The sequence below is a fragment of the Physeter macrocephalus genome, chromosome 11, assembly GCF_002837175.3.
Source record: "Physeter macrocephalus isolate SW-GA chromosome 11, ASM283717v5, whole genome shotgun sequence".
In the NCBI taxonomy this organism is placed as follows: Eukaryota; Metazoa; Chordata; class Mammalia; order Artiodactyla; family Physeteridae; genus Physeter; species Physeter macrocephalus.
Genome location: NC_041224.1, coordinates 43,046,281 through 43,061,258, shown reverse-complemented (window position 1 = coordinate 43,061,258; position 14,978 = coordinate 43,046,281). Strand labels below are relative to the sequence as shown.

Sequence of the window (14,978 nt, the reverse complement as noted above, 5' to 3'; positions counted from 1 at the left end):
AGTAAATATCCCGAGGAGAGGCCTGCTTCTCAGGCACAGATCCTGGTGGAACTGGCACGGCTCCTCCACCCCGAGGCAGGGGCTTCCTGTCCCAAGGGAGACCTATGGCAGGCGAGGGGCCTGGGCTGGGGAGTGGAGAGGTATGGCGTTCCCAGGGTGGGACTCAGGATCTCCCCAGCAAAAGCCATCTTGGTCCAGTTAGGCCCCACCGAAGGCCTCAGCCCTACAGCTGGCGGCCGGGCTACTTCAGCCAAGGGAGACCCTGAGCAACTGGACACAGGCCATCACTCTCCACCCTGCTGGAGTCCAGGCCTGTGGGGGTGGAGGTGCTCAGCTAGTCCCACCCCTGGGGCTCATTAGTCCCACCCCTGGGGCTTGTCTCCAGCTGCTGTCCCTTCCACACCCCACCTAAAGAAGGCTCTGAAAGCCTCCGGAGGTGGACTTTGGGCACTTACAGGTAGGCAGGACATCATGTGGGCACATAACTCGCCCCAGCCCTCACCCGCACCCCATCCTGGACGCAGCCCCAGGTCCTGGGAAGAACATCACACTGGAGACCAGGCCTGGTTTGCATAGTCTGCACATTTAATCACTTTAAAACCTCTAACATTATCTCGTGTCCATTAAATAGAACCAACAATGCTGGGCCTGTTTAAATTACAAGAAAAAAAAAAAAAATCACTGTGCACCAACCCAGTATCTTACAAAACCAGCTGGGCTGGCCACAAGGGTGGGGGGCATGGGAGAGGCGGGGGTGCCCCTGGGCAGGTGGCTGGGTGCCAGGAAAGGCTAGGGGAGAGAAAGAAAAGGGGGCTCCCAAACGGGAGGGGACTGATTGTCCTAATGGGAGGGGTACAAAAGGCACGTCAGAAGAGGGGGCCTTGGGGGGCAGGACAGGTCAGTGCTTTCTCCACCAGGGCACAGTGTTGGAGGGGGCTCAGTGCCACTGCCTGCCCACCCCTGGCACTTGGAGAACCAGTGACCCATGAGCCCTTGGCACGAGGAGCCCCATCTGAAATGGACGACAGCCTGCCCCTTCTACCGTACTCCTTTCCTAGGGCCCGCCTGGCCTGGCCTGCCTCTTCAGGACCTGGGGCTCAGCTGCTCCTCAGCAACACGCTGCAGACCCCCACACCTCAGGGCCTGGGCAGCTGGGGGGAACAGCAGGGTGGACAGTGGGTGTGGGAAGGTGGATGGTCCAGCTGCTACCCCCATTAAAAATATCAAAAAAAAAAAATCAGCATCTAAAGTGAAATAATCACAAAGTGAAAATATATCCTCAAACAGCCCCTGAGATCCCCACAGGGGAAAGCAGCATCGGGTGGGAGGCGGGAGAGGCCGGCTGGGCCACCGTCCCTCCCCACCACCCACCCAGGGGCTCCGGGACTGTGAGTGCCAACAGCCCAGGCAGCCCCGGGCTCAGAAAACAGGGACTTGGGCCCTGGCAGGAGGAGAGGGTGCCAGAGAGGGGAGGGTGGTCAGCAAACCAGCACGGGGTAGGGCCAGCCTCGCTCAGCAGGCAGCCAGCTGTAGTGGAGGTGGGGGCAAAGGGACAAACCCACGTGTGCACAGACGTGCGCACCCTGGAAGTTCCTGCCTTGCCTTGGTCCCTTCCTTCGCTTCCTGCTTCCGCCCGAGGCTCACCAGAGGTGGGGGACGGGGTCAGGGATGCAAAAGCCCTTAGAGAGGTGGCCTCCTCCTTCAAATACCCCCTAGGCCAGCCTCCCTGCTGCCTGGATGGGGACCATTATTGCTTTAGAGGGACAGGGAAGGGGCGAGAACTGCAGCCCGGGTCAGGAATCCCGTAAGGGAAGGGCTGCCCCTCTTCACTCCGCAGGGAACTCTGGCTGGGGCCTGGACCTTGGAAAGCTACCCTAAAGGTTTCACTCCTTTCTCCACACACAGGTGTGCTGGGGGTGCGCAGAGGGCCTCCCCTGCTCCCCAGCTGGTCCTGGGGTCCCACCTCAGGCAGCCGGGGGGCCCAAGGGTAGGGTGGGAAGCCGTCTCTGCCTCTCTTGCCTCCCAGCAGGGGTCCAAACCCAGTCCCAAGATAAAAAAATACTTTGGTGAATTAAAAAGTGCCCCAGGAGGGGATGGGCTCGAAGGGGCGGGCAGTAGGCGCTCGTCAAAGGGCGCTCTGGTCTTTGATAAAGGCGGTCCTCTCGCCCCGGCCCTCGTCCTCTTCTGAGTCGGACGGGCACTCCTCCTGCCAGGCTTCGGGGGGCAGCCCCTTGTAGGAGATGAGGCCACGGTCCATGGTGTACACCTTCACCCCTCGAAAGCTGAAGCCCGAGCGCAGCTGCAGGACCAGGAAGACAGTGACGAAGACCAGCACGATGAAGGCGCAGCTGAGGCCGGCCACCACCTCGGGCAGGTGTGAGGGCAGCAGCCCCTCCCGCAGCCGCGGCTCTGCCTCCACCTCCGCGGGCGGCGGCTGCTGCGGCTGCTGCGGCTGCTGCGGCTGCGGCGACTCACGGCTGCTCTGGCTTTGCCGGGAGCACGTCTGCTCCACAGGGTCCAGGGAGGCGTGGCTGGGGCAGCTGAGGCAGTCCGAGGGGGCTGGCCCCTGGCACGTGGCACACGAGGCGTGGCAGGGGGCACAGACGCTGGCCCGGATAATCTCCACGTTGTTCTCAGCGCTGTAGTGCGTGTCGAGAACTTGGGGAGCGAAGCCTGGAGGGCAGCGCTGGACACAGCTCTTCTGGTGCAGGGAGAAGCCTTCCTCGCACACTGCCGGCACGGGGCAGAAGGTGGGCGTCAGCCAAGCCGCCCATGGCTGTTGGGCCCTGAGCCCCACGACAGTGACAGCCTGTGGACCTGCAGCCCCAGGCAGTCACTGCCATCTCCAGGAGCTCCCACCCGACCCAGGACTGTGGTCACCCTAGAGGTCCCAGCATCCCTTCACACCCCTTTTCCTCCTTTAGGACAGGCGCCCTCTGTCCCCAGCCCCAGGTTCCCAAGCCCTCGCAGCACCCACGACTGACCCACACAGGCCTGGCTGGACGTGAGGGTCTTGCAGCCGATGCTCTCAGGAGGTGTGGGCAGCCCCTCGGGGGCCGTGCCGTACAGCACGAGGGTGAACTTGGTCAGTGTCCCTATTGAGGGGGGAGGCAAAAGTCAGAAGCCACGCCCGGCACCCCAGACTCTGCCGGCGCTCCTCCTCCATCCCCAGCCCTTGAGCACCCCCAATACCATAGTTGTTTGCTTCGCTGGTGTTTTCAATCTCCAGGACCCACTCGCCAGAGGGGTCCTCGTCCCAGGAATGGGTCGTCATGAAGGCCCAGTCGTTAAACCCATCTGCAGAGTAGTCGTGCGGCCTGGGGAGGAAGGTGCACGTAGCTGTCTGAGGCCTCTGGGGGACCTCAACCAGGGGACACCGAGCCCACAGCACATGGACCACACACCCTCCCCCCGGTGCAGCATAACCCCGCTGGGCTGGAAATGCCTGCTGGGTGTTTCCCAGGAGGACAAATGTTCTGAACCAGAAGATTCTGGAAACGTGCAAGGGTACTACACATGGGAAGGCACACAGACATGGCATTTAATGGGCAGAATTGGGGATTCCTGCAACATGGGACAGTCCCATAGGACAAAAACCATCCTTCCCAAAATGCCAACAGTGGAAAAGCATTTGGTGCCCTTCAGGGCTGTGTGAGTGAATGAATGAATGCACGTGGATGCGAGGGACAGGACAAGCTGGACAGAGGAGAGGGCAAGCACCTGGCGGCCAGCAGGGTGGAGCGGGTGCCCATGGGGCTGACCAGGTGGATGGCCAGGTCACCGCGGCGGTTGTAGGACAGGGTGAGCCGCGCCTGAGTATGTTCCAGCCGCGTGATGTGGCTGGGCTCCCCCAGGCAGGCGGTCACAGTCTTCCGCACCTCCAGCCGCTTCCCGATATCCCTGCACGGAGAGCACCGTGATGGTCTATCAGCCTGGCCCAGGGGGACCAGCGGACACCCCTGAGCCCCTCAGGTCCCACCTGCCCCCTCCCAGCCAGGGTCCAGCCCTCACTTGGGCTCAGTGAGGATGTCGATGATGCACTTCTGCTGGGGGGTCACCGTCGTCCAGTTCCGGGCCAGAGCCACCATGGCACCTGCGTCCAGTAACCCGTAGCCATACGAATGGCTCACTGTGGGGCAGGGAAGGCGGGGTCAGCTGGGAGGCACACAGGGCCCCCGCAACCCCCAATCCAGTCCTGTCCTCACCTTTGCGGCCCACACCATTGGTGGCCCAGTCGTTAGCATTGAGGTGGGCTGGCTTTGAGGTCTGTACCACCAGGTGCTGCATGTCCCGCCAGGTGAGGTTCTTACTGCAGAGGAGGGACGGAGAGGCTTGGGGGCTGTCTCTTCGGAGAGAAGCTGGAGACCAAGGCCTGCCTTGCAGGGGGGCGCTGGTGGGGACAGGGTTGCGCCTCAGCCCCCACCCACTTACTTGGCCTCCAGGGTGAGAGCGATGATGCCCGCTGCCAAGGGGGCAGAGGCAGAGGTGCCTGTGTGAGACTCCGTACACTTCTGCCGCAGATCAGTGGTCACCTACCAGGAGGACAATGATGTTGGGCCTGTAATGTGGGGAGGGCACCGGGGGGGCCAACCTGCCTGCCCGCCCTCTGCCCATAAGCCCTGAGCACCATCAACAGGAGTGGGGAGCCAGGGCCAGGAAACCTTGGTCCCACCTGCTGCCTTGCTACTTTGCTGTGAACAGGCCGATGCCTGGCCCTTTCCGGGCCTCAGTTTCCCAAGGAATGAGAGGACTGAACTAAAGGTTGGCGATCATTAAGAGCAACACATGTTTTTAGGGAGAGTCTTCTCAGGGACTTCACCAATGGCTCCACAGTCCCCAAGAGTCTTGGAGAGCTCCCTAGCCCCCATCCCATGATGCCTTAGCCACCACCACCCAGCCACGTGTGGGTGGAAGGCAGATGGGGTCAGAAAGGGGGCCCCGGGCAGAGCCAGCAAGCAGCCCCGTTTCCCCAGCTGCCACCCGGGGCAGGACTCACGATCTGCTTCTCATTCTGGTTTCCACTGCTGTAGGTTGTGGCCAGCGTGGACGAGCAGGCCTCACTGTACCAAGGCACGTTGCCAGACTGCGTGGCGCTGCTGATGGACAGCGTGTAGATGCTGTTGGTGTAGCCGTCGCAGTTGCAGCTGTCATGTTCCCGGCCCCCGTTCCCAGAGGCCCAGACAAAGATGGAGCCCAGCCCCCCGCGGCCCTGTGGACAGAGTGGGCTGGGGTCACTCGAGAACAGGACTTGGGGGAGGCCTGGCAGGAAGATGCTGCTCGAGACTGGGAAGGCTGGAGCCTCCTTCTCGGGGGACTCTCTATCCAGCCCCTGTTCCCCTGGGAGACCCCTGGTGGATCTCATCCTTTTTTGCAAAAAAAAAAAAAAAGAGACCCAGACCACCAACCAAAATGCTCAGAGTGGTGATTCCAAAGGGTGGAATTATGGGTAATTAATATTTACTTTTCTCTTTTTCTGTCCTTCCAGTTCCTTAACATTTTAATAACATTTGATAAACAAACTTTGTGTAAATTAAAATTAAACACAAGAATAAATAAATAGAAACAGAAAAACACAAAGAAGTATGGAAAAGGTAGCGCCTAGTTTGCCCCCAGAGGCTGGGCCTGGTTTCTAGGGCGGGGCCAGGACCCCCACCTCACCTGGCTGACCCCCCGGAAGAAGGCCTCCTCAGCAAGGCGGGCTGGCCCATCCACGGTCTTGCCGTCGTCCTCAGGGCCCCAGCTGGCACTGTAGATGTGGATGTGGTTGGGATTCAGGCCCAGCGAGCGTGCCTCTACCGCATCTGTCACTTCACCGTCCAGCATGCGCACCCCTGGCCATGGAGGGGGGCGGGGAGAGGGATGCTGCGTGGGTCCAGCTGCCAGGAGCACTCCCTGGAGCACACCCAGCATTGCACCCAGAGGATGGGCAGGGGAGGGTAGAGGATGGTGCTGGGAAACCCTGAGCCCCTAACTCCCTGGCCAGCCTCTGCCTTTCGAAGACAAGATGCAGGGGAAAAGGGGAGATCTCCCTGGGCCCCAACGACACATTCTGGACTAGGATGAGTCTCTGGGGCCCCAAAGGAGCATGGTGATCAAGGCCTGCCCATGTAAGGACTCAGAGTGGACAGTGAGGATTTAGGGAGACTCCTGCTAAGAAACACTCCCTCCACCCCACAGCACAGGGCCACCAGCACAGGTGGTTCAGCTTTTTGAGTTACTAAGAACACTCTAAAGAAGAGCCATGCGGTCAAAAGGATCCACAGCGGGAAAGTGGCAGACACTGGCTAGATGGGAAGTGAATAGAGAAAAATCCCACTGGAAGGGTCCTCCCAAAGACCGGGTGGCCAAGGCCCACACCCACCTCCAATGCGGGCATTGTAGGCCACGCCTACGCCACAGACACCGTTGTTGGCCACTGCGGCCACCTCGCCTGCACACCGTGTGCCATGCCTGCCGGGGCCAAGAGCACAGCATTAATAGTGGACAGAGCATGGTGGGTGCAGCCTGAGGAGCAGGAAGGGCCACATGCATGCCCCTCTACCTTTGCTGTCCCACATCTGTACACAGACCACATACCCCCGACTCCTCTTGGCCTATGGCCACCTCCACTCAGACCAAACCTTCCCTCAGAGCCCCAGCTAGACCAGGACTATGGAAAAGACTTCAGCCTCTCGGGAAGGGCACATCTGCTTCCTCAGTGGAAAACAGAAAGGAAGCAGAGGCCAGGGACCTGCCAATTCTTACCTGTTGTCATTCATCTGCGTGTACCGAGGCTGGGGGTCAGGGTCCTGGTCATTGACATCAAAGCTGGCCCCGGGATCCTGGAAAGGACATGGCCATCATCAGGGTCAGCCTGAACACACCGGCAGAACAGGACCATCCCTAGACTCCCCTCGCCAGGGACGGCTGCCTCCCTCCGCGACCTCCTCACATAATTGCCTGCCAAGTCTGGGTGGTTCTTCTCGATGCCATCGTCCAGAATGGAGACCACGATGCCACGCCCCGTGTAGCCCTGGGCCCAGGCCTCCTTCACGTTCAGGTCCCGCTGGGTGACACCAGACTGCAGAAACACCCACCCCCGTCACCCAGCACTTACGAGATGTGGTTGCTGGGGGAGGTTATGGGAAACTTGGAGAATCCCTTTGCCACCCCCAAAGCTCCTTCTCCACCCGGTCCTGCTCCTCAAATGCCCCCACTGGTTGTGTGGGCTCATGGAATTATAAAGAACTCTGGAAGGGCACTCCCCAGGGCTCAGCAGGATGGGCTGGAGAAAGATTACTCAGCAGACAGAGGAAGACTGACAGGAGGCCTCGAAGTCAGCCTCACCCACTCACGGGACCCCTCAGTGGATGGATGGATGCAGCCAGGGAGGCAACATACCAGGTACCACTGCTGGGGAAACTTGGGGTCCGTGGGCTCCTGGTACACGTCCCGTTTGGTCCGTCGCTTTGCCACCTGCTGCTCCAGCCACTGTACCTGTGAGGGAGTGAGGGAGAGATGGTGTGGGTGGAGGAGCGGGGAGGGAGAGCAAGGCCTCCTGAGAACTGAAAGGGAAGGATGGCAGCAGGAGGGGCTGGGGCCGCACTCACATGAGGTTCCCGCTGCAGCCGGCTGTGCCGCGGGCGGTGAGGTGACAGGGACCGCTTTATCACCGCTCGATGCCAGAAGTGGTAATAGTCGCCGAAGATCTGCAACAGAGCAGGGAGACTGAGCCGGGCTTTCTATCTGCCAGTCCCCATGGAGGTGGGGGATGGGGGTGGACAACTGGCTACGAGGGGAGGCTCACCACGGCAGGGGGTGGTGGGCATCTGCTCCCCGCCCAGGACCCGGCAAGGAGGTGCAGGGGGCCGAGGGGGACTCAACCCCCTGGGATACACTGGTCCACTGAGCAACCTAGGCTAGAAGCCCAAGGGCAGGACAAGCCACCCATAACATGCCTACTACCCAGATGCCCCTGAGAAGACAAGCCCCAGAGTTCCTGCTCTGGGTCCGGAACCCCTGCCCTCACTGGCCCCACCCCCTGGCGATGTCCTATGCCTCGGCCAGCAGGAGGGAAGAACACCTACCTGACCCAGGTTGAGGAAGCCATGCTTGCGTGCCACACTGTCAGCCACGGCTGGGCCTCCAGGAATGTGCACGGCCCAGGTATTGGTGAAGACCTTCTGGCCATGGGCATCGGCCGCCAGCAGGACCAAGGCTCCTGCTGCTGCTACCACCCATAGCAACCAGGGCCTCAGCTCCATGGGGGGACAGGTGGCCGGGACCTCGGAGCCCCCGTCTCCTTGGCCTGGTCACAGGGCCTCGGCTCCCGCGTGCCTGCTCACTGCCTGTGGCCCGGGGCTGACTGGCGGGGGCATGGGACCGAGACGGGCAGGACTGCGCGGGGAGGATGAGGGCTGCCGGCTCTGAGAGGAACAAGGGAGGAGAGGGAGAGTCAGTCGCTCCCCAGCCACGCACTAAAGCTGCCTTCCCACCCCACGGCTCACTCCAGGCCTGAAAGGGGCTCTACGGGGGAGGGGTGAAAATCCAGCCCCCCAAGGTGAGCCGGATAGATGGACAGAAGGACCGCCTCCACACGCAAGAATACGGAAGTGGGATGAAGAGGACCAAGGCTTGAGTCCCTCAAAATCAGAAGCAACAACTGAATAAATGCTTGCCAGAATCAAAGTCAAAAAGGTGGGTTAGGGACTTCCCTGGTGGCGCAGTGGTTAAGAATCCGCCTGCCAATGCCGGGGACACGGGTTCGAGCCCTGGTCCGGGAAGATGCCGCGGAGCTACTAAGCCCGTGCGCCACAACTACTGAGCCTGCGCTCTAGAGCCCGCGAACCACAACTACTGAGCCCGCGTGTCACAACTACTGCAGCCCATGCACCTAGAGCTCGTGCTCTGCAACAAGAGAAGCCACTGTAATGAGAATCCCGCACACCACAACGAACAGTAGCCCCTGCTCGCCGCAACTAGAGAAAGCCCGTGCGCAGCAACAAAGACCCGATGCAGCCAAATATAAATTAATTAATTTTTTTTTTTTAAAGGTGGGTTATAGGGACTTCCCTGGTGGCGCAGTGGTTAAGAACCCACCCGCCACTGCAGGGGACAGGGGTTCGAGCCCTGGTCAGGTAAGATCCCACATGCTGTGGAGCAACTAAGCCCGTGGGCCACAACTACTGAGCCCTCGTGCCACAACTACTGAAGCTTGCACTCCTAGAGCCCAGGCTCCACAACAAGAGAAGCCACCGTAATGAGAAGCCCTCGCACCACAACGAAGAGTAGCCCCGGCTCGCCACAACTAGAGAAAGCCCGTGCACAGCAACGAAGACCCAACGCAAACAAAAATTAATTAATTAATTAATTATGTTTTAAAAAGGTGGATTATAAAGCAGTAGGTACCTATAATCCTGTTTTGTTTTTAAAAAACTATTTATAGATGTATATTTATATAAAACCACAAAACATAATCTGGAAGGACACATGCTAACAATGGTTCTCTCAAGGTGGTGAGAATTATGAGTAATTGTTATTTTACTTTGTGTCATGTATATTTTCCAAATTACCCAGGTATATTTTATAAAGGAATAAAATGTTGGCTTTTTAATGTTTTTTAATGGGTGGTGTCTACACAGCTCACTAGGGCTTCCTAGTTCAGCAAAGCAGAACCAGCCATAGGGAGTTACCTGAAAAGACCCACAGCCCCTGGCAAGAAAGAGTGGGTAACCTAAGGTGGGATGGGGGCTTTGGGGGCTGAGCATGGGGAGGGGGGATCGCAGTGGCTTCACCCACCCTCTTCGGCCCAGACCATCAGCAAAGTCAGGGGCTCAGGCTCTTTTTTTACACAGTTTCCTGGGAAACGCTGAGGCCACCCAGCCCTGGCCTGCAGGCCTCCAGCAGCCCCCTCGGTCGCTCCACACCCACCAGCCTTGCGTAACCTGAGCCCGGGCAGCCAGGGCAAACACTGGCTGCTGAGCCAGGAGCGCCAAGGTGAAGCTGAATCAATAGTCCGAGTGTTGTTTTTCCTCCTTCAGCAAACAGACAGCAGGACCTCTCTGCCTGGGGCCACATAACTGTCCCCACATAGGGCCCCTGGCTAGCCAGAAGCCAAGCCCCTGGGGTGGGGAGAAACTGGGGAAGGTCCCGGTGGGGCTGCCGGAGGTGTCCCGCCTCAGTGCCAAGCTTGTTGAGCAGAGCGCCTGCCCACACGGCCCCGGATGCCCCCACCACTCCCAGGGCCCAGCCCCAAAGGAGGCCACTCTGCTGGACGGCAAAATGAAGCTCCCCATCTCACCCGGGCCCCGGAGAGCTGGACAGGCGGGCTCACCACTGGGAACACTCCTTTTCCAGAGACTGCCCTCAGCCACAGTCAGCCTCCCTGCCTGCTCCTGCTGCAGTCCCACCCTGCAGGCTGGAGAGACTCAACACACAGTTTCTGGAGTATTTTCAGTTTACACCAAAATAACCTGACAGCTGATGGCAGGAGGCATCCACAATGCAGCTCCTCCTCACCCTGGATGGGCAGAGTCCATAGGGTTCCCGGACAGGCCTGGAAGCCACAGCCCCATGATGCCTTGGGCGACCAAGTTCCGGAAAGCTGGTCTGAGCAATGGCTGGGCAGCCAGACATCCAGCCCTAGGGGGTGAAGGAAACCCAAGCCCCTCATTTAACAGAGGATGTGGAGCCCTAGGGGCAGAGCCAGATAGAAACAAGCCCTCTTCTCCCCTTCTTGCCACAAGAGCGGCCTCTTGGGTCCAGATGTCAAGAAAGGCCATCTCCTGATCACAGTGCTGTGAGCCGTACTGGAACTCCCAAATCAAGACTGGGTTCATCTGCGTCCAGCCCAAGTTCCGGGACATTGTGGATGGAGCTGCAGCTGCTGGGTGGTAAAGGTGATTAACTATTTAATTATCTTGCAGCACCCAGAAAGAAAGTGGGCTTCAGGCACAACCAAACAAACCCCCAAGAAAGGACCAGGCTTCGTCTGCTCAGCATCCCCAGCCATAGTGAGCCGTAGATATGGCTTCCACAGAGCCTGAAGCCTCCAGACAGCCCTGCCTCAGCATCCTGGAGGGAGGGAGGACCCCCTCCCAAAAGAGCAGGCGCTGAGAACAATGAATGAATGGGCTTCTCCCCACCCCCATCCCAGACTCTGACTCACCCTCTGAGTCCCAGTTCGGCTCAAACCCGGAGGCTTGCAGTATTTCCAGCCTCCTGTGAAGCCCTCTCACATGGGAGTCAGCTCCAGGCTGTGGCCACAGAGAGACCTGTGGGTGCTCTTCGTGGCTGTGTTCTAGGTCAAAGCCCTTTTCTCCAGTCCCAGGAACCTCCTGACACAGCCACCCACTCCGAGGCACCCAAACTGAACCTCCCCCAGGTCCAGCTGCTGTTTCCCAGGCACTGGGGGTCTGGTGTGGACAGGGCTGCCTGGGAAACATGGTCCGGTCTCTCTTTCCAGCAGACACCAAGCCAGGTCCTGTAACAGGCACTGAAGGCTGCGCTGAAATTCTGAATTCCAATGTTTACTCATTTTCTGTGTGATCTTAAGTCACTTCCTCTCTCTGGGCCTCAGTTTCCTAGATGGTAAAAACTGCTAGACCAGAGGTTTTCAAACTTTTTTTTAAAGCCACAGAATCTTTAAAAAAAAAATCAAATCTTATGTGGAAGCCCAATATAGGAAATTGTAAAACTTGGGCCACTCTGGTTGAGACGGGTCAGGCTTGGCTACTCTCCTATGTTGTGTCCACACCTGGCCAGCAGCTGCCCAGACCTCACTAGGCCACATCACCTGGGTTCCCCTCCCACTTCCCAAGTCACAAAGAATTCTGACACCCTCCGGTGGAGGAGGGTCTGCACCCCCAGGGACAAGGGGCTAAGGGATGGCAGGGAAAGCAGGTACTGACCTGACAAGTGACTGCTGTAAGACCTGTCTGGCAAGCAGGCCGCCCCTCAGTCCAGCCACCCCACGGGGGCAGCAGGGGTCTCGGCCAGGCCTCTGCGGGAGCCAGCCTCCCAGCGCCCGCGGATCCCGCACCTGAGTGTCTCGCCGCTCAGGTGTGCGGGCGGGGACGAGGCCCGGGCGGTGAATAATCCCCTCCGCCTCGCAAACAGCCGCTCCTCCCCTACCCCGGCGGGAGCGCAGGCCCTCCCCAGCCGCGGAGTGGGCGAGCCGGCGGCGGCCCCCGAAGGACGGCGGGGAGGCGGGAGCACCCGGCGCCTCTGGAATTCTCTCGCCATCCCGCCCCCAGCGGGGGCCCCGCTGGCGCTTCCTGAGGTCAGAGGGCTTGCCCCGGCCCCAAGCGGAAAAGTACCGGCACCTACAAGGGCTGGGAGCCGAGCCGGGCCCGACGCTCTCAGGTGGGCTGCGGGGCGCCCTTCCTGCTCCCCGCGGCTTCACCCTCGGGGCCGGCCCGGGGGCCAGTTTCGAAAGCCGGGCGGGCAGCCGGGCCCGGGCTGCCTCCGCGCCAGCGACCCCGACCCTCCCCCGCCTGGGCGCCCGGGCCGCGGAGCCCGCTCCTCCGGCACAGCGGCCCAGTCCGGCCGGCTCTCCTCGGGCCCGGCTCCCGGCGCGCTACCTCCACCGGGCCCCGCGCCCTCTCGCCGCTTACCCTAGGGAGCCCGGGCGGTGAAACTTTTCCAGGCGAGCGCCGCGGCAGCTCGGGAGCCCCTCGGCCGAGCGGAGAGCCCGGCGGCGGGGCCTGGGCTCGACGCGGTCCCCGCGCCCGGCAGCAGCGTCACCGCGCGGAGGCGGGGAGGAGCGGCGGCGCGGCCTCGGCCGGGCCGGCGACCAGGGCAGGGCTCGGCCTCGGCCTCGGCTCCGGCTCCGGCGCGGGCGGGGGCAGCGGCCGGGCCGCGGCGGCGGCGCGGCTTGTTTACTCGGGCCGCTGTCAGCGGCTGCGGCGGCCCGGGCTCCTCCTCCTCCGCCGCCGCGCCCCCTCCCCCTCGCGGCGCCACCTCCGCGCTCCCCAGCAGCTGCCGCAGCAGTCCCGCTGCCCTGGCCCGCCGCGCTGCCCATGCCGCCCGGCCCCGGGCCCGCGTTCGGAGCTGGAGCGCCGCAGCCCCGGAGCTCCGGGCCCCGAGCGGCGGCCTTGCGGGGCGCCCGCTGCCTCCGGCTCCCGGTCGGGGCAGGTAGGAAGTGGGGCCAGCGATCCCAAAGTCTTCGCCCAGGCCCCACTGCCCGCACCCCGGCCCCGGGCTCGGCTCTTCGCGCCGCGAGCTCCCCGGGCCGGCGGCCGCGGAGACCCGAACTCGGAACCCCCGGCAGGGGTTGGGAAGGGCTCGAGGCGTCACTCCGAGCCCAGTCTCGGCCGGATTCTGGGGAAGCTGGCCTTCTCCCCCCACTTCCCCACTCCTAAGCCACGAGTTTGGGCACGACCGAGTTAAGCGCCCTGGGATGACGCACCTGGGGTACCCCATCTGAGGTCGGGCTTCACCGCGCCTGGGCAAACCTCCTCGTGGCCTACAGTTAGAGGACTCACGATTTTATTTGCATTTATATAGACAGGTGAATAACAGAACAAGTAGCCCATCCCCTTTTAATTTTTTTTAAACTTTTTTTTTTTTAAACTCCAACCGCCTGCCAGGCACGAGGCCAGTCATTTTATATTATCTCCTTCTCATATACATTATTTAATCTACATAATCCTTTCAGGCTGACATTATTAATCCCATTTTACAGGTAAGGAAACTGAGGCGCACAAGGTTTAAATAATTTGCCCAAGATACCACAACTAGCAGGCCTCAGAGCCTGGAAGAGATCTAGGGCTTTGGCAGAGCCTGAATCTGAGCTACTTGCGATATACCAGCCGGCTCCTCTCCCTCCCTGGGTCTCTGCCCTAGAAAACGTCTGTGCTACTTGGCCGAGGCCAGCACTGCTTGAGCTGAGAGAGAAAAGAGGGGAAATGTGGCCAAAAGCTCCCCAGGCTGGGTTATTCCAAGGTCGCAGAGCAGTCTCTGCCCATCCTTTCCTGCTCGCTTTGAGATAATTGGCAGAACAGTATTATCCTGTGACCTCTTCAACACCGGTTTGGGGATAATGACAAAAACGAGCACCGAACACTGCAGAGCATGTTCTCTGAGCCAGGAGTGGTTCTCAGCTCTTTCCGTGTGTTAAATTATTTCATCCTTAACACAAACCCTGTAAGGTGGATACAATTTTCCTTTAGGGATCTTTCATGTATCACTATCTACAGAAGAGGAAACTGAGGCCCAGAGAAGTTAAGTAACATTCATAAAGTAACTCAGTAGGTGATAAGTCAACCAGCAAACCTGCGTTCAAAACCCTGCAGTACTATTTTATACTATGCCACCTTAGACAAGTTACCTAATTCTCAGAGCCTCAATTTACCCCTCTGTAAAATGGAGATAATATTCAACTAGTGGGATAAGGTACTGTTTGGGCACCTGTACAAACAGTGCAAAAACCGGAAACTCAGGGAAGAATGTGAGCCGGGAGGTAAGTCCAGTTGGCCCCCTCTTGGAATGGGAACTGCCCCCCACAGGGAGCAAAGACTCCTAGGGGCCACCCTGGGGTGTCCCAAGTAGCAGCACCAGCCACAGTTGGGAAAACAATACTTCTTCAGTCAGACCTAGGCAGGAAGTGAGTCACGGTTCTTCCTAAGTCTGTGAGCAAGAGATCCCTATTGAGGGGAAATAGGGACATGGTTGGTCCCATCTAGCCTCGGAGTCCCCCAGTGCCCTTCCCCCCCCCTTGTCCTCGGACTTACAAGAAAGGTCAACCCGGAAAGAAAGCAATCCTGTCTGCCTCTAGGTGCCCCACCCATCCTGGAGGCTGGCCCCAGGGGAGCCGCAGTGGGTCTGAGGAGGAGGAGGGGCTAGCCCTGTCTCAGACGGCTGCCACCCAGCAGAGGCACTGGAGCTTCCCAGTTTCTCCCGCCAGCCTGCCCCTCCAATCCTGCCTTTGGCATAAGGAGAATTCTTTCAACTGTTGCTCAGAGGTGCATCACTGAGGGGAGGAGAGAGGAGAGGACGGA

At 60.0% G+C, this 14,978-nt stretch overlaps 1 protein-coding gene across 1 annotated transcript; it reads right to left on the bottom strand.

Moving 5' to 3' along the window:
• Window positions 1-564: 564 nt before the first annotated feature.
• FURIN (furin, paired basic amino acid cleaving enzyme) lies at window positions 565-12,703 on the bottom strand. Its single transcript, XM_024117243.3, has 16 exons — window positions 12,594-12,703; window positions 8,067-8,405; window positions 7,590-7,688; window positions 7,381-7,476; window positions 6,932-7,060; window positions 6,745-6,821; window positions 6,362-6,450; window positions 5,659-5,831; window positions 4,997-5,209; window positions 4,432-4,532; window positions 4,206-4,309; window positions 4,012-4,129; window positions 3,721-3,900; window positions 3,193-3,317; window positions 2,985-3,095; window positions 565-2,730 (listed from the first exon to the last, which is right to left on the bottom strand). Exons 2-16 carry the CDS (start codon window positions 8,241-8,243, stop codon window positions 2,126-2,128), a joined length of 2,397 nt encoding a protein of 798 aa, XP_023973011.1. The 5' UTR covers window positions 8,244-8,405; window positions 12,594-12,703; the 3' UTR covers window positions 565-2,125.
• Between the last annotated feature and the right edge of the window lie 2,275 nt (window positions 12,704-14,978).